This window comes from Bombina bombina, chromosome 6 (assembly GCF_027579735.1).
Source record: "Bombina bombina isolate aBomBom1 chromosome 6, aBomBom1.pri, whole genome shotgun sequence".
NCBI lineage: Eukaryota > Metazoa > Chordata > Amphibia > Anura > Bombinatoridae > Bombina > Bombina bombina.
Window position 1 is genome coordinate 256,159,725 of NC_069504.1, and position 20,386 is coordinate 256,180,110.

General features: G+C 37.0%; 1 protein-coding gene across 2 annotated transcripts in view; it reads left to right on the forward strand.

Moving 5' to 3' along the window:
- The window catches only part of PTPRB (protein tyrosine phosphatase receptor type B), a 238,357-nt gene that overhangs the window by 60,114 nt on the left and 157,857 nt on the right, over positions 1-20,386 (forward strand). The window contains exons 1-2 of one of the 2 annotated variants that reach the window (XM_053716787.1): positions 16,914-17,595; positions 17,824-18,094. In XM_053716787.1, the coding sequence (XP_053572762.1) occupies positions 17,542-17,595; positions 17,824-18,094 (325 nt within the window). In that variant the 5' untranslated portion in view covers positions 16,914-17,541. Of the gene's footprint in view, positions 1-16,913; positions 17,596-17,823; positions 18,095-20,386 lie in introns of those variants that run through there. The other variant, XM_053716786.1, reaches the window with a different exon arrangement.

Below are 20,386 nucleotides of genomic sequence, written 5' to 3' on the forward strand. Positions count from 1 at the left end.
TAAACAGATTTAGACGTTGTGATATGTAACATCTTAATTAAACTTTAAAATATAAAAAAACAAACTGTAAACTGTATTGGCTGTATTGCACATATTACCCAATATAAAAACTTTATAAACAGTTTTCTATTAATAATTAAAACAAGTATCAAGTAACTCAACACAGCAAAACATTTCTGCAGCTAGCACAGGCACAGCATAACTTAAACCGATACTCGTGGGTTATTCTTATTTCTATAGGAAGAATCAATTAATTGTTCACAGATTTGAAAGAATTTCGGCAACGATATTAGCACTGCTCTAGAACTTAAAAACTCATTATATACTCCTGGAGTAAAGGTTTATTAACCTGATTTTATTTATGGTATTAAGGTTTGAACATGCAATACAGATTTAGCTGTTGTGGTATATAACGTCTTTATTTAGCTTAAAATTTAATAAAATTAAGTTTTGTACATTTTACAAAAGAGCAGTAATTAGATATGGATTGATTATAACACCTTGCATAAAATGTTTTTGTCAGCAAATTTTGATTTAGTTTTAGTCATAGTCTTTTGACTAAAATGTAATTTTGATTTAGTTGTAGTCATAGTCTTTTGACTAAAATGTAATTTTGATTTAGTTGTAGTCATAGTCTTTTGACTAAAATGTAATTTTGATTTAGTTTTAGTCATAGTCTTTTGACTAAAATGTCATTTTAGTTTTAGTCGTATTTTAGTCATCAGAATTTCTTTAGTTTTATAGTCATTTTAGTCAAGTTTTAGTCGACGAAATTAACACTGCTTAATTGGTCCACTGCCTCTGAGGCTGTAGACATCAATCCGCCCGATCGTGTATGATCGGGTTGATTGACACCCCCTGCTGGCGGCCGATTGGCCGCAAATCTGCAGGGGGCAGCATTGCACATTGCAATGTTAAATGCAGACAGCCTACGTATCGCCCCTTTGTGTTCCATTGAATCCTGTTTGTCATTAAATTGCTCTGATTCCATTGCTCTGGAGAGTCACCTATCTGTACATCTGTATTACAAGCTGGCTTATTTTAGTGTTCCCAGATCAGTTGAATCTGCTGTGCAGCCTGAGGGAAGAGAAATAAAAGATTACCTTTCTGATTAAATGAGCTGCGAAAGAGAGAAAGACAAATACAAGTACCCCCAAAATAATCCTATAAAGGGCTAGATTACAAGTGGCACATTAACTGTTGCGCGCAAGCAATAAGGGGTTTATCGAGTCTATTTGCACGCATTGGAAATAGCGCACGAATTACAGGTTGAAAGTAAACACGTTCCTTTGACCACAATTGAATTTAACGCGCATCGGGATAGCAGTACTTTAGAGCTCTGGTTAATTGTTGCGCTTGACTAAAAAGTAACACAAAACATATAAAAATTATATTTAAAAGTACAGTTACACTCATAATAGCACTATCTAATAAAAATTATTTTAATAATAAATTGCATAAAAAAGTTTTAAGGGCTCAAAGATATGAGGTCTCAGACCTGCAAAGGGCTTCAACAAATATATGCACACATATACATATCAAAATATGTATATATATATATATATATATATATATATATATATATATATATATATATGTGTGTGTACATATGTATTTATACATTTTTATGTGTATATACAGACATATATACACATATAAACACATAAATACATATGTATACATATAGACATATAGATAAGTGCATTGGAGCCCTTTTGCAGTCAAGTAAATGAAAAACGATATTCATGCAATATTTATATTTAATCATGGTTTTAACTATGTGTTTACTGTAAATATTTCACTTTCCAATGTTCTTCACGTAGGGGAATATGTTCTAAGTATTTTTAAATATATATTCATATATATATATATATATATATCTATACCTACATATAATTAAAAGAGGCTGCTCCTAGGTGGTAACAAGATATTAAACTGTTGTCCTTTCCTGGTAGAGCGCTTCTCCCTTTGTATGCATTTATATATAATTATATATACTGTATATTATATTATATATACTTTTATTCTGCGATACCAAAACTGGAAAATATGTTTACTACTTAAACATAGTTGAAATGACATGAGAAAATGCTTTTGTCCCCAGTTTAGTTTTGTAATGCTACTGTAACACTGAAGACAAATGCACATTCAAGCAGTATGTGGCCATATGGTTGCATGCATGTTAAAGGGACAGTGTACTCTAAACTTGTCTCCTTTTTAATGTGTTCCCGAATATCCATTTATCACCATTTAAGCCCAGAGAGGGCCCACATATTGTGGAACAGGGTATATATGTATATGTGTGTGTGTGTGTGTGTACAGATGTATTTATTTGTGTATATATGTAATTAAAGACATATATACACATAAATACATATGTATACATATATATGTATATATATATATATATATATATATATATATATATATATATATATATATATATATATATATATATATATATATATATATATATATATGTGCATTGGAAACCTTTGCAGTCAAGTAGTTGAAAACATGAAAAATCATATTTATGCAATATTCATACTTAATAAAGTGTTTAACTGTGTATTGTTTTTCACATAGGGGAATGTGTTCTATGTATGATATATGTATGTATGTATAGCTATATATTTTACCAAAAAATCATCAGATATATATAGAAATATTTATTTAAGAATAAATAGAACATGTGAAGAATATCTGAATGTAAAATATTCATAATTCATATCTGGTTTAGTGCACTTGAATAAACGTTATCGGGTTAGCGCACGAGTATGAGTGTTTTTTGCAGTTTTCATCCTCAGTTGAAATGTACTGTATGTATGGCAGAATATGTAAGCGCGGTCGTGATATTCGAAGTTCCACTTTTTGTGCGCGTCGGGTTAATTTTTAGTTTCAATTCATAATATGAGCACAACCCAACATGCTTCCATCTAGCCATGTTAACGTACGAGCGGGAACGCTAAATTGCGCTCCACTTTTAATCTATCCCTAAATAAGTAGCTGGGCCATCTTGCAGTCTTCATTTCTGTTCACAGCTAGCAATAAATCAATAGATAGGTTTTTTTTCACCACTGACTCAACATTTATTGTGTCACAAATCTGGGTTTCAGGAATTTGAGTGTGGGAAATCTGGTCACCTTACTTTTAACACCAGCTAAGTGAGCACATTTCATACTGTGATCAAAGCTGTAGTTTTAGTATTCAAAAATAAAAGCTATGTTTTGGCTTTGAGCAAAAAAAAAAAAATCCTTCACAATTAAGCCATAAAAAGTTATGTTATCTGCCAGAACTGAGCTGGGAGAAAACTAGCAGATTATGCTTTGAAAGCAGCAGACAAAGACTGTTCAAAGCCTATTTCCTCCTGATAAAATGGAGAAAAGTTAGTATTTGAAAAAAAAAAATCAGGAAACCTTGGGAAAGTGTCTGCAAGAGACCCTGGAGCCTGCTATTAGACACATTTCCGGGCACTCCCTGAACTTACTTCCGTAGCCTGTACAGTAAAATACTTCTGCACAGGAAGCCATGTTAACTACTGGAGTACCTGCTAGATGCATTTTATTAAAACACTTGTTTCATACAAAAGTGAGATTCTTTATTCAGTTTGGAACAATGCTAAAAGAAACCACATGTTTTTATTTTTAGCATTGCAGGAAGAGAGAGATTGTATGATTTCCCAAGGTAACGGAGTAGTGTTAAACAATGGTCACAATATTATCACCCTACCCTTCACCCTTTGTCACTACAAGCACCTGTAAAACACATAGCTGTATCGTCTGGTATTCTTTACTCCTAATTTTTACTGAACAGTTCTGTGTTTAGTCAAATTGTAATATTATGTCAAAATGAAATATAAAACATATATTATAATAAAACATGCAAGATGAATTTGTATTGCAAAGTAGCTTGTGTATGATTGAAAAAGGCTTTTGTATGCATCATGTGTTTTGTTTTTGTCAAGGCATTATAAGATTTAGGGACTTTCTGTTGTAGAATTCAAGGGCTTGCGGATGTGAATTCTGTAGCAACATGCACTAAAACAGGTGAGCCCTTGTAAAGCACGGACTGACAAAAACTGTAGGATCTATAAAATCGTTTTTTGTATGTTTGTGTGTGTGTGTGTATGTAGGTGTATAAATGTGTGTGTCTGTGTGCATCCGTTTATATGTGTTTGTGTGTGTATATGTATGTTTGTGTGCTTGTGTGTATATGTGTATCTGTGTATGTGCATATATATGTACGTGTATGCGCATATGTGTGTGTTTGTATATGTCTGTGTGTGTACGTGTATATATGTATGTCTGTGCATATGTATGTGTGTTTATGTATGTTTGGGTGCTTGTGTATGTGTATTTATATATGTGCGTATATATGTAAGTGTATGTGTGTGTAACTAATTTCGTGCTGTGCCATATGTCTGAATATCTCCTGTGTGTCTTATTGGTCCTTAATACTTTAGACATATAGAAGTCAACAAGTAATGTTATTGTAGCTCGATTTGGTTTAGTAGTTATGTTTCTGACATGCTTCTTTTATAAGTGGCCTGTTCTGAGCAGGCAATAGCTGGTTATTCTATCAGTAATTTTAGTATTAGCGATAGCTTATATTTTTAATGATCCTTTATGAGCTGCAGTGGGCTGCTTTATGTATATGTAATGCCTACTTAGGGGGTGATTTACCATTGTGCGGACGGACATGATCCTCAGGTACTCTAGCCACTATTCCGGCCTAGCGTACCTGGTTTTCAATCTGCAACCCTGGAGGCCGCGAATGCCATAGGAATCAATGGGAGTGTGAAATCAGCGAAAGGTTATGTTCGATGCTGCTAGATATTCCATTGATTTCTATGGTAGAAAACAAATTACGTTTACAACTAACACCCTAACATAACGCCAGAGTCTAAACACCCCTAATCTGCCGCCCGACATCGCTGCAAGCTAAATAATTATAATTTATAATAATTTATTAACCCCTATCCCGCCGCTCCCGGACCCCGCCGCAACTATAATAAAATTATTAACCCCTAATCCCCTGGCCTCCCACATCACTGCCATTAACTAAACCTATTAACCCCTAAACCACCAGACCCCCACATCGCCATAAACTGAATTAAGCTATTAACCCCTAAACCTAACAACCCGCTAACTTTACATTAAAATTACCTCATCCCTATCTTATAATAAATTAAAACTTACCTTTAGAATTAAAATAAACTATATTAAACTATCAATTAACCTACCCTAACTATTATACTAAAATTACATTAAACTATATTAAACTTTTAATTAACCTACCCATACTATTATACTAAAATTACATTAAACTAACAGTTAAATTAACTATATTACATATTAAAAAACCCTAACCCTACTTAAATTATTTAAATATACTATTAAAAATTACTAAATTACAAAAAAATAAACGCTAAGTTACAAAAAATAAAAAACACTAAGTTACAAAAAAATCAAAGTACAGTATCAAAAATAAAAAAGAATTACACCTAATCAAATAGCCCTATCAAAATAAAAAAGCGAGGCATTGCTCCAAAGAAATCAGCTCTTTTACCTGTAAAAAAAATACAAACACCCCCCAACATTAAAACCCACCACCCAACCAACCAAACCCCCCAAATAAAAACCCTATCTAAAAAACCTAAGCTCCCCATTGCCCTGAAAAGGGCATTTGTATGAGAATTGCCCTTAAAAGGGCATTTAGCTCTTTTACTGCCCAAAGTCCCTAACCTAAAAATAAAACCCACCCAATAAACCCCCTTAAAAAAAAAAACTAACACTAACCCCTGACGATCCACTTACAGTTTTCGAAGACTGGACATCCAAGAGGGCCGAAGTCCTCATCGAAGCCGGTCGCAGTCTTCATCCAGACGGCATGTTCTATCTTCATCCATCCGGCGCAAAGCAGATCCATCTTCAAGACATCCGGCGCGGAGCATTCTCTTCTTCCGATGGTCAGCGTAGAATGAAGTTTCCCTTTAAGGTTCGTCATCCAAGATGGCGTCCGTTACATTCCGATTGGCTGATAGAATTCTATCAGCCAATAAGAATTAAAGGGGAAAAATCCTATTGGCTGTTGCAATCAGCCAATAGGATTGAGCTTGCATTCTATTGGCTACTCCAATCAGCCAATAGAATGCGAGCTCAATCCTATTGGCTGATTGGTCAGCCAATAGGATGAAAGCTCAATCCTATTGACTGATTGCAACAGCCAATAGGATTTTTTCCCCTTTAATTCCTATTGGCTGATAGAATTCTATCAGCCAATCGGAATGTAAGTGACGCCATCTTGGATGACGTACCTTAAAGGGAAACTTCATTCTACGTTGACCGTCATAAGAAGAGGATGCTCTTAAAGATGGATCTGCTCCGCGCCGGATTGGATGAAGATAGAAGATGCCGTCTGGATGAAGACTTCTGCCGGCTTCGATGAGGACTTCTGCCGCTTGGATGGGGATGGATGTCCGGTCTTCGAGAACTGTAAGTGGATCGTCGGTCATTAGTGTTAGATTTTTTTAAGGGTTTTTTGGGTGGGTTTTATTTTTAGAGTAGGGTCTGGGCAGTAAAAGAGCTAAATGCCATTTTAAGGGCAATTCCCATACAAATGCCCTTTTCAGGGCAATGGGGAGCTTAGGTTTTTTAGATAGGGTTTTTATTTGGGGGGGTTGATTGTGTGGGTGGTGGGTTTTACTGTTGGGGGGAGCTTATTTCTTTTGGGCAATGCCCCACAAAAGGCCCTTTTAAGTGCCATTGGTAGTTTATTGTAGGCTAGGTTTTTTTTTATTTTGGGGGGGCTTTTTTATTTTGATAGGGCTATTAGATTAGGTGTAATTGTTTTTTATTTTTGATACTGTGGTTTGTTTGTTTTTGTAACTTAGTGTTTTTTATTTTTTGTAACTTAGCGTTTATTTTTTGTAATTTAGTAATTTTTAATTGTAGATTTAAATAATTTGAGTAGGGTTAGGTTTTTAAATATGTAATATAGTTAATTTAATTGGTATATGGAAAAAAGAACAGAGGCGCCACCATGGCCTAGTACCACCAATACAGTATGATAATGTTGCAAGATGTTAAATAATAATCACAAAGGTGAAGCACCCAGCTGTGCTAATGCGGCAGACTGGAACTTTGCAGTGGTCCAGCTCCCTGTATAGAACCAGCAATGATGTCCAGTCAGAAATCCCTTGGGGAAGCCTTCTTAACACCTATGTGAACACAAAAAGCAAACAACCATAGCCCAGTAACGTAGAGACAAGAGCAAGAGGAAATGTGTTGGTTGCACTTACAAGAAGGGAAGCACCTCCAGGTGCAGTAACAACAGACTGGGACTTTGCAGCCGCCCAGCTGACTGAGAGCACCGGCAAGCAACAGGCAGCTACAGACTTGTTCCAAAAAAGGCCCAAAACCAGTGATGTATTAGTGTTAAACACCATACAGACCGATATAAAGTGATGATGAAGCAAGTGTATAATAAAAGTAATCTTTATTCCAAAGCAACGCGTTTCTCAGCCTAGAAGTGGCTGTTTCCTCAGGCTATGATATAGACATTAAAAATATCATATCCTGAGGAAACAGCCACTTCTAGGCTGAGTAACGCGTTGCTTTGGAATAAAGATTACTTTTATTATACACTTGCTTCATCATCACTTTATATCGGTCTGTATGGTGTTTAACACTAATACATCACTGGTTTTAGGCCTTTTTGGAACAAGTCTGTAGCTGCCTGCTGCTTGCTGGTGCTCTCAGTCAGCTGGGTGGCTGCGAAGTCCCAGTCTGTTGTTACTGAACCTGGAGGTGCTTCCCTTCCTGTAAGTGCAACCAACACATTTCCTCTTGCTCTTGTCTCTACGTTACTGGGCTATGGTTGTTTGCTTTTTGTGTTCACATAGGTGTTAAGAAGGCTTCCCCAAGGGATTTCTGACTGGACATCATTGCTGGTTCTATACAGTGAGCTGGACCACTGCGACATTCCAGTCTGCCCCATTAGCACCGTTGGGTGCTTCACCTTTGTGAGTATTATTTGACATCTTGCAACATTATCATACTGTGTTGGTGGTACCAGGCCATGGTGGCGCCTCTGTTCTTTTTTCCATAGATCATCACACACAAGGATTTGACCGTCCTTTGACAGAGTGCTGCCGCATTTTGGATTACATTGGACGTTTGTGTTCTGTTGGTGTATGGTTTTTATATATACACTATAATATTATATTTTTTATTTCTATTTTTATTTTAGTCACTATTGTTTTTAGATTTAGTATTGGGAAGCACCAGCTTTTGGGCTTGTGTGTACCTAGGTACACCCATACCCAGTTTTTTCTCAATTTGATTGGTAGTTTAATGTAATTTTAGTAGAATAGTTAGGGTAGGTTAATTAATAGTTTAATATAGTTTATTTTAATTCTACAGGTAAGTTTTAATTTATTATAAGATAGGGATGAGGTAATTTTAATGTAAAGTCAGTGGGTTGTTAGGTTTAGGGGTTAATAGCTTAATTTAGTTTATGGCGATGTGGGCTGGCGGTTTAAGGGTTTATAGGTTTAGTAAGTGGTAGTGATGTGGGAGGCCAGGGGTTTAGGGGTTAATACATTTATTTAGTTGCGGTGGGGTCCGGGAGCGGCGGGATAGGGGTTAATACATTTATTTAGTTGCGTTTGGGTGCGGCGGGATAGGGGTTAATACATTTATTTAGTTGCATTGGGGTCCAGGAGCAGCGGGATAGGGGTTAATTTATTTAGGTTACGGCGGTGTCGGGGAGCGGTGGGATAGGGGTTAAACATTTTAGTATAGTGGCGGTGTTTAGTGACAGGGTATAAATAAAGTTGGTAAAAAGCCGAATAGCAGCGAGATCGATGACTGCTAGTTAACAACAGTCCGTTGCTCATCGCCCCGTACTTGGTGCGCAGCTTTTTGCCTGCTTTTATAAATATGGAGATCGTATTCAGGTCCACGGCCGCAATGTTAGGCGATGTTAGGCGAGCGTATTGGTGCCGGCGAATGCAGCATAGTTGACGGCTTGATAAATAGGCCTCTAAATGAAGCAAGTACATGTATATGGTTTTGAAATGTTTTAGTTTCTGTACTTTATATTATTTACAATTAAATTATATATAATTGCATTATATATACCATCATCAGTTACATCACTAATAAAATCACATATGATATCATTTCCCCAATCATGTTGCATCTCTGATCACTTGTTATATGAGACTGCCGACTGGAGCTTTGCTGACATTGCAAATACTCCTATTAACACTGTGGGGCATATTTAACAATGTGCGAGCGGACATGATACAAAGTAGCGTATCATGTCCGCTGCACATTGCTGCCCATCGATAAATGCCGACAGCATACGCTGTTGGCATTTATCATTGGACCAGCAGTTCTTGTGCACTGCTGGTGCAATGCCACCCCCTGCAGATTCGCGGCCAATCGGCTGTTAGCAGGGGGTGTCAATCAACCCGATCGTATTCGATCGGGTTGATATCTGTCTGCCGCCTCAGAGCAGGTGGACAAGTTATGGAGCGGCAGTCTTTAGAGCGCTGCTTCATAACTTCTTGATAACTTCTGTTTCCGGCGAAGGCTCGCCAGAAACAAGGTGCCTCAAGATCCATACGGAGCTTGATAAATATGGCCCTGTAACTTTACTGTAGTGTTATGCAGTGTTGGTGCCAGATCAGGATCTGTTGAATGAGATGGGACTATTATATTAGCTCCTGCTATGTAATCTGAATAGTCTATTTCACTGGATTTGAAAATGTAGTGCTGATTCATGTTTGCTGCAGTGTATGTGGCACATTTCATTTAGATGTAAAATTTCACTAACGCTGAAACAATGTTTTATATCAGGATCTTTCTTATCCTACTGACAGATAGGACATTGTTGGGAAATAATGTCCAACATACTGTCTACACCCTTTCCTCCTATAGCCTAGTAAATCACTGTGCTTCTCAGTTGCATTACATATTTCTAAACAGATAAAGGAACATTGAATATCTCTCGCATTTGTCTCGGCATATACCAGCTTTTTCATTTGCAGCATTCTCAGGGTATAGAATTTGTTTTTGGCTTTTTTAGTGAGCATAGGACAAAGCATACTTTTGTATGTACTTACCAAATATTTATTCCTAAGAAGCAATGGTAGAAAGCCTCTACTGATAAAAATATATTGTATTCAAACATTCACCCATGTTTCATAATGGTTTGTTTAAATAAAATAACACAAATTTACAACCAGGAAGGATATATTTTCTCATATTATGTAGCAAAGCACAAACTACAACCTATATTAACTAAATCAATGAAAAAAACAAACAACTTATTTAGGGCTATATTATGAGTGAAGGAGTACGTACGTTAACGCCGGTAGATCTAAGCTTTTTACACGCGTCGGGTTGCATGTGTATTAAAAATTAAGCCAATGCGTTCAAAAAGCTGAACTTTGAATATCATAACAGCGTTAATGTATTCCTTTACAGACTTCAATGGAGCACTTATTGACTCTGCTTGCTCCACCTACTGGTGGCAGGTGACCGGTCACGTGACTGTAGGGGTTTTTTCCTTTCCAGCCGGAAGGGTCTGACTGAGGGCAAACTAGCAACCTTTATCCACAAGATCCTGGAGAATTACTAAGTCACAGAATTCTAACATTAATCAGAATTAAAGCAACAGTATTTAGTAACATATATGAATAATATAACTGAATAATATAACTGTAATATAACTGTAAGGGGGCACAGTAAGGGGCAATAATAATATATCCCTTCAGTGACTTAGTTTCCCTATAAATTCTCAGCATGCCCCCCCAGTCAGTGCTTGGTTATTTTCCTTGCTTCCTGGTTCTGGAGTTCCCTTGTATTTCGTCTGTGTTAACTCTGATTTTGTTATACAGATTTCCTGGTACCTGATTTCAGATTGCCCTTTTTACCTCACTTGCCTGCTGCCTGCCCTGATTTAGGATTGTTTTGACTTTGCCTCTGTCTTTGCCCTTTTATTATTAAAGACCTCTGAGCCACCACTGATCTTTCAGGATCCTGTTCACAAATCCAGGTTTTCCTGAAGTTCGTGATTGTAAGGAAGTGCTGTTCTGCTGCAACTGGGTTCCAAAATAAAAATCAAGACCCTTCGGGGGGTTGCCACATAATAACCAAGCACCTATGGAACCTGCAGGAACAGCTGAAACTATTGCTGCATTAACTCAACAAATGGCAACTATGGCCCAAGCAGTTCAGGACTTACAAGCTAGCAACACTGCACTTTTACAGCGTGAGCAGAGAAGAGCTCAGTCTATTTCTCTTCCACCATCACCTCCGGCTCCTAGCCACTTACCTCCAACATCCCTGGAACCATCTATTCCTATGCCTGACAAATTCACTGGAAATAAATCAGAACTGCGCTCTTTCATCACAGCCTGTGAGCTGCTCTTAGCTCTCAAACCCTGCACTTATCCTAATGATTATGTTAAAGTACGCACCACTATTGCCTTATTATCTGGTCAACCTCAAACCTGAGCTCACCAGCTTCTACACACTAACAGCTCATTGCTGGATTCTTGGGAGTCTTTTGCTGGAGCCATGCGTACCTTATATGATGATCCTCTGAGACCCTCCACTGCTCGCACTACCATCCGTTCCCTTTGGCAGAGACGAAGACCCGTGGAAGACTATACCACAGACTTCCGGGAACTGGCTCCCGACACAGGGTACAACGAGACGGGTCTAATTGAACAATATCGGTTGGGGCTATCTGAAACTCTAAAAGATGAACTGGCCAGAGTCAGAATACCTACCTCCTTGGAAGAATTGATCCTGTTAGTCACACAGTTAGACCGACGCTTCCATGAACGTAGAAATGGGAAGCAATTTCTTCTCAGGTCTTTGGTTCCTTCGAGTCCTGTGGCTTCTGCATCCTCCTCTACCTCCTCCATGGAGGAACCTATGCAAATAGGTCTGGTTTGTCGTCCCTTGACTGGTCCCATTTTTGCAGCCATCTCAAGATCCAACGTTGCTTATCATCAGCTTATCACCCCCAGACCAACAGGCAGACTGAGAATACCAACCAGACTTTGGAGCAATAGCTCCGTTGCTTTACCACATACCATCAAGATGATTGGCTGTCTTTGCTGCCTACAGCAGAATTCTCTTACAATAACCACATGCATCATTCTATTAAGGTCACGCCTTTTTATGCCAACTACGGTTTCCATCCATGTGCCTTCCCCAAGTTGCCATGTACCAACATAGTGCCTGATGTGGCCTTGCATTGAAACAAACTTAAACAACAAAGGCAGATACAAATTGATACCTTAAAGATGGCACAACAACGTTATAAAGGATATGCCGACTAAAAGAGGTCCCTAACACCTACCTATGTGCTGGGGGATAAGGTCTGGCTATCCACACAGAATTTGCATATATCCTGTCCTTCTTTAGGACCAGGCTACATAGGGCATTTTTTGGTGACCAAAGTCATTTCTCCAGTGAATGTCCACTTGGATCTCCCTGCTTCCTACCAGTTTCATGTGTCTCTATTGAAGCCTTGGAGACCCAACCATTTTCCATCACATGTTGACGCTCCACCTATTCCAGTGATGGTTAATGGTTTGGAAGTGTTTGAAGTCCAGGAGATCCTTGACTCCAGACATCGTAGGGGATGCCTGGAATATCTCATCCACTGGAAAGGGTATGGTCCTGAGGAGTGATCCTGGGAGCCGGCCACGAATGTTCATGCTCCTACAAAAGTCAAAGCCTTTCATCTGAGACATCCTGGTCGACCAACCCCGTTTCGCGCTGTGAGGTCGCGTCTCAGGAGGGGGCTTTGTCACGGTACTACCGGTCACTTACCCGCTCCTGGCTTCAGGTGGAATCCTAGGGGTGGTGCGGTGATGGGCTCTGCCTCCTGGGCCTCTTATCGCCGGCCTATGACTGTCTTCCCTCTCCTTCTCACCACCGAGTTTTGCGGCGACTATGCCATTGCGGTAAAATGGCTGAAACAAACTCAGCATTTGAGCATAGGAAGGGAGAAGGGGTCTGGGTCTGATGGAGGAGAGCAGGCTAGGGACTCTGAGAAAAACCAAGATGGTGCTGAGTCCCTGACCTCCTCTTATTGACTCTGCTTGCTCCATCTACTGGGGGCAGGTGACCGGTCACATGACTTAGTTTCCCTATAAATTCTCAGCACGCCTTTCAGTCAGTTCTTGGTTATTTTCCTTGCTTCCTGGTTATGGATTTCCCTTGTATTTCGTCTGTGTTAACTCTGATTTTGTTATAAAGATTTCCTGGTACTTGACTTTAGATTGCCCTTGCTACCTTACTTGCCTGCTGCCTGCCCTGACTTCGGATTGTTTGGACTTCACCTCTGTCTTTGCCCTTTTATTATTAAAGGCCTCCGTGCCACCACTGACTTTTCAGGATCCTGTTCCCAAATCCAGGTTTTCCCGAGGGTCGTGATTGTAAGGAAGTGCTGTTCCGCTGCAACTGGGTTCCAATATAAAAATCAAGACCCTTTGGGGGTTGTCACATATTGGTAGTTTATTGTTAGATTAGGGGATGTTTTTATTTTGGGGTGGCTTTTTTTATAGGGGTATTAGATTAAGTTTAATTTTTATTATTTTGGATAATTTCGTTTATTATTTTTTGTAATCTTAGGGTTTTTTTTCTCTGAATTTTAGTTTTTTTTTTGTAATGTTAGATTTTTTTTTATTTTTTCGTAGTGTTAGGATTTTTTTATTTTGTAATTTAGGTTTTTTATTTATCGTTTATTTTAGTTTAAGCTTAGTTTTTATTATTTCACAGGTAAGTTTTTGTTTATTTTAAGAAAGTTAGTATATTGTAACTTTAATTTAAAGTTAGGGGTGTTAGGTTTAGGGGTTAATAGTTTAATTTAGTGTGTCGCGCTGTGGGGGGCCGGCGGTTTAGGGGTTAATAGGATTATTATAGAAGTTGCGATGTGGGGACTGGCATTTTAGGGGTTAATAGGTTTATTATAGAAGTTGCGATGTGGGGGGCCGACGGTTTAGGGATTAATAGGTTTATTATAGTAGTTGCGATGTGGGGGGCCGGTGGTTTAGGGGTTAATAGGTTTATTTAGTGTTGGCAATGTGGGGGGTTGGCAGTTTAGGGGTTAATACTTTATTTTAATGTTGGCTATGTGGGTAGATTAGGGGTTAATAAGTTTAATAAAGTATTTGCGATTCGGGGGGATGGTGGCTTAGGGGTTAATAATGTAGTTTATGGGTGTTAGTGTACTTGTAACATTTTTGTTATGAGTTTTGTAAAACATTTTTGTTTTGCAAAATCCATAACTACTGGTCTCTGATCACGGAATGGATTGCGGCAGTATAAGCTATAACGCTAGCGTAATAGCTTGACAGCACAACCTGTAATACAGGTGTACTGAAAATTCCACACTCAAAAGCCATTTTTTTGAGTGCGGAATGGAGAGTTGCGTTACAGGCTAAAACGCTTGCAATATAGCTATACCACTTCGACTTGTAATACGGAAGACCTGCATTTTGCGCACAATGTTAAAATTTTCAGCAGTATAGCCATGCCACAAAACTTGTAATTTGGCCCAATGTAAATAGATAAATAAATACTGTTTTGAAGGATAACAAAAAAAAAACACTTTGGATTCAGTTAGCTTATCTAGTGACACAGAAGACAGAAACTGGTAACATAAAAAGGGAACAATAAAAATAAGATGCTTAGAATAAGGAACAGAGACGGACAGGGTCCGAGAACCAAAAGACTCCAGGTGAAATAGAAAGGATGTGCGAAAGGGAAATGAGAAAAAGGAGTGTGTGAGAGAGAGGGAGAGTAATAAAAAAAAAAAGCAAAATTATCATGAAGACAGAAGATGTGTTATAAATGTAAAAAAATACAATTTCCCAAGGCAGACCTAGCAGTTAAAGGGACAGTCTACACCAGAATTTTCATTGTTTAAAAAGATAGATAATCCCTTTGTTACCCATTCCCTAGTTTTGCACAACCAACACAGTTATATAAATACACTTTTTACCTCTGTGATTACCTTGTATCTAAGCCTCTGCAAACTGCCCCCTGATTTCAGTTCTTTTGACAGACATCCATTTTAGCCAAACAGAGCTGACTCACCTGAACTCCACGTGCATGAGCAAAGTGTTATCTATATGACACACGTGAACTAACACCCTCTAGTGGTGAAAAACTGTCAAAATGCCCTGAGAGAAGAGGCGGCCTTCAAGGGCTTAGAAATTAGCATTGAAACTCCTAGATTTAGCTTTCAACTAAGAATACCAAGAGGACAAAGTAAAATTGGTGATAAAAATAAATTGGAAAATTGTTTAAAATTACATTCTCTATCTGAATCATGAAAGTTTATTTTGGACTAGACTGTCCCTTTAAGGAGAAATGTTAAAATTATGAGGACAGCCCACCAAACTGTAATGCACTTTCTTTATTACATGATAAAGACATATAATAGCAGTAGGATGACTGTATCTGCATTGTTGAATTCCATAATTGTATTTGTATCACAGTTGTATAACTGTATCAAATATGTATTTCCTATTACAGTGGCAACCCAGATGTTTTGGAACTACATTTCCAATGATGCTTAGGCACTATAAAGTCTAGCTGAGTATCATGGGAAATGTAGTTTTGAAACATCTGGGGTTCCAAGGTTATCTATTACTGTCCTATTATATGTATTTACAACAGTGTGGTTCTATCCATAGACATGACACATATTATTTGTAGGTCAGCACTTGTTTTACTTTAATTATAAAACAAAATGTAGGACAGTTGAATTTTTAGGATTTTAAGAAAGCCTTAGGCATGTATAACAGTAATTCTTTAGGCCATCTTGCCTATAAGCGAACAACATTAATCAAGCAAAAAGGTTTTAGCTGAACATGCGTCTATTGAAATGCCTTCCTTATTTCTTTGGAAAGCTGAAGAAAAAAGTATATTAAACTTACAGGGACTTAAATAGTTATAGTATATAGACTGTTAATACCCTCTTAAATTACATAAGGCATGTTGAATACTGCAGCTTTATTTATTGTACCAGACCCTGCTTTATACTACACAGTTATTTCCAGTTTGATCAGTGCAGGATCACTTTTTTTGTGGAAACAAAAGCCTACAAGTTTTATTAATAAAAGTACAGTTTAATTATCCTAATTACTGATACAGACTATTCATATATAAAAATGACTTTATTATCCTATTAAACCTTTATTGCCCTTTAACTAATGTCCTTGTGTGCTTTTCATAATGTATTTATTGAACCTTCTATAGCTCTGTGGAATGTCTTGACTTTTCAAAATAATCAGTCATTATCATCAAATACAATTTCAGAACCATAAAATAGCATTATATTATATGCTTGATGCAAAAGATCAAATTAAAAAATCTGTGATCAAATTAATGTAATTATCATAAACTGTAATTATTTCCAAAGCCAATATGTAATATTTTTTTATATTAAATATAGATCCAGCTTGTATTTAGCCCAAGTTAGAAAGCTTATGTGTGATAGTTCAGAAGAGTATGATGTATTTTATGAGCAAAGTATATTTTCTTAAAGCAGAACATGCTGGATAATCAGACAGTTGAATGCATTTTGCGGTGTGATCAGAAAGTTATAAAAATAAAGATTTTCAGTATGCACTGACTGAAATACGGTTGATGAAAGAGTGAGACCTTTTGGGTGAGGCTGCTTGTATGAAATTTTAATGGCCAAACATTTTATGAAAAGAAAACAAAAAAGACCAAAAATAGCTTCGGGAAACGAGCCTGAGAGAGAAAATGAGTAGATAGGAGGAAGGAAGGCAGGGGTGGGGGAGAGGAAAGTTAGAGGGAGAAAGAAACAAGATTCTAAGCAAAGAAACATCAGAAAAGTGAAAGCCCTGGCATGGGACAGCAGTGTGCAGACAGCGGGCATAATAGTGGGCATATATTGATGCATGCAGAGTCTGTGGGGAAGGTGACTAAAGGGTCAGCAGTCACAGGAAGGTGGCGTGGTTGGTATCTGAGAGGTCCTGCCAAGGAGACAGACTAAAAAGTTCAGTGACTTCAGAAAGAGAAGAGGTGTGGAGTCTGCCTGAGTCCCAGCTCATTAGCTTGGTTTTAGAATTAGCCAAGGAAATTGACTCTTGATTGCGGAAGTGAATGGAAAGGGCTGAGAAGAGTTAGACTGGGTCAGAATGGCAATGAGGGAACTGCAAGACGTAGCCTTCTGTGCCTCCTGCTTAAATCTTACCCCTAATCGGATTTTTCTAGTGCCCCTTAGCCTACCTACACCTCCTTTTAGAAAGAAACTACAAGGATTTGCTTACTAAACATTACCTTGTGCTTTGATACCTCCAAGCAAAATACACAGACTCCTTTCAGCCCTACCATACCTGGAATTTGTGCGTGTTGGGCTATTTTATTGGATTGCTCACTGTTGTGAATAAAGTTTGTACCTTTTGTATTGAGGATTTGCAATGTAATTTATTATCCCAGGTGGATTAATTAAAAACAGATCATATTACTCGCAATGCTGAGATATGTGTGTGGAATTTCATTATGGATTGCATTAAACCTCATCAAGGTGAGCGCATGGTGCATATTACCTACAAACATATTTGGTTTTTCATTGTATCCCACTTAGTATTACTGCATTTTTGGTAAAAAAATAAAATAGCAATTATATGAATTAATTGTTGTGCTACCGATTTTTGCAGTGAACCCTTCTAAACTTTTTGTAATACTTTTAAAGTAAATTAGATTTTTTGTTAATTTAATATTTTGTTTTTTTTGTGTTGCATATTTTTTTCAGTATGTAGAGCCTGTGAGATGCACAATCAACATCACAGAGAAGAATGTTTTCTTGCAGTCTATTTCTGTAAAATGGACCAGCCCAGGGAGTCACTGTAACTTCAGCTTGACGTATAGCGCCAGCAATTTTTGGGAAACATCTTGCCATCCTATTCTAAAAACAAATGATTCCTTTGAATGCACTCAGCATGGGCTTGAGGCTGGAACTGTGTATAATATAAGCATTGTAGCTCTGCAGGATGGCGAGATGGAGAACTTTTTACTACAAACAGGTATGAGTGAAAGGTGCATGCTATGATTCTTGTATCCCATTGCATTGATTACAATGCAACAATTACAGTGCACAAAAGAACAAACTTGCATTGCTAATGTGTCTGTTTCTGAAAACATCATTTATATATTAACCAGCATTCTCTGTCCTGTACACAATAAGGGTATTGTAAGTTACCTTGAGGTTCCATGACCATATAAAGGCTCAGATAGTACGATGAGTAAAAGATTATTTAACAGTCATATTAACTAGATTGCATTTGTATTTGTCTAAAATAACAATGTAATGCATTATATATCTAAACTATATTACTAAATATATTTTGTGTGGCGCACTTGCTACAACACATTGTTACTATAGGGCAGATCTAATGGCAAGAGTTAAATATTAAACATTGGTGAACCCACTTACATTTTTGTTTCAGTTTTTTGTATAAAATGATTACAATCACTTTAGTAGTACTCAAATAAATTATATCACAACTTGCCTATTGTTTAACTTAATTTACACTAAAAAAAACAAATGGTATGCTAATTTATGAGCCACAATTTGTGAAATGTCATAAAATAATGAAATTATTTATGAAATTATTAAATTAATCATGAAATTACTATGACTTATTTTGATTAGGAATGTCACAACACTGAAATTCACTAACATAAACATGACCTGTCTGTGGTCTTTGTACATCATACACCTGCTTACTGACCTTAAATCTCTTAATTTTGTATAGAAGAGGGGTGAATAGATACATAATTCATCATTGAAGTTGTTAAAACAGGCATATTCTTTCCAGTCCCAGAGGAAAGTCAGAGGGTTGCAAGGCAACCAGGGGGCTATATTATTTAAACAGTTGCCCCCACTTCCTTAGCATAAACATAATTAGGGTTCAAGTGCCCAAGTTCACTATTGTCTGTACATTGTATCCATTGAGTGTTGTTGTTAAATTTCATTAAGTCTGGTCAGTGCATGAGTACTTACTCATTAAGTGTTGTCAGTGTGTTTACTCATAAAAGGGACATAAAAGTGTAGTAGCTGAGGCTGGGGTTATGAGACTACCACCTTGTGCACGTGTTCTTTTAATAAGACTAAACTAAAATTGTAATCCATTTATGTTGCAAAGTGCATTAAAATAGTTTGCTGTTTTGTAATTCTGTCTAAGTGTAGTCAATGCATTTACCCAATTGGGGTTATCAGTACATATACTCCTCTAGTTGTATCAGTGCATTTACCAACTGAGGGCTAGATTATAAATTCACTTGTAATCTAGCCCTCAGTGTTGTCAGTGCATTTACCCTTTCAATTTTACTTACTGAGTGTTGTCAGTGCATTTACTCATTGAGTATGTCAATATGTTTATCCATTAATTGTTGTCTGTGCATTTACTCACTGAGTGTTGTCAGTTCATTTATTTCAATCGTGTTTTCACTGTGTGCACACTTTAAGTATTGTCAATACTTTGAGTGTTATCTATGTGTTTGAGTGTTATTTACTCATTGAGCTATGCCAGGGCATTTATTCATCAAGTGTCAGTGCATTTACTCATTGAGTATTATCAGTACTTTTAACCACTGAGTGTTGTCAGTGCATTCACTCATTAAGTATATCAATAAGTGTATCCATTGATTGTTGCCAGTGCATTTATTTATTGAGTACTGCATGAGCGTTTAGTCATTGGGTGTTTACCAGTACATTTATTCATTACAAAGTGCAGTAGTTACTTAAAAGTGGAGTTACTTATTTATTGTGAATTAAGCTCCAAAGAGGAAATATAGCCAAACTTTACCAGGAAATATGAACCAAACTAGATTGCAAAGGAAAGAGCTACATAGATTAATTTTAATTTTTCTATTTGCGAGAATATGTTCAATTCAATTTTATCTGCTGACAGTATTTTTATTCCAGGGTGTCTCTAATTGAGATCCATAAAATAGCTACGCAGATTGTTTTTGTTTTGTTTTGTTTTTTTTGTGTGTGATTCATATGGGTAATACATGGTTGAATTAAAACGCAAGAAAGATATGTTGTTTTTTGTGCTTTACTTTAAGTTAATTATATATACAGATTTGCTAAACAAATAATGTTATTATGTGATATAAGTTCTTATAAAATACCACTAGGGTAATTTTATTACTAAGAACCGAGTATTGTTGGAAAAAAGTTTATTAAATCATTAATATCATAATGTTTGTTATTAGGTACAAGAATATGTAATTATCATTTATTATTATAAAAAATATATGTTATGCATGGTGTTTTCACAAATTAGGACTAAGCTAATGTGTTTAAATGA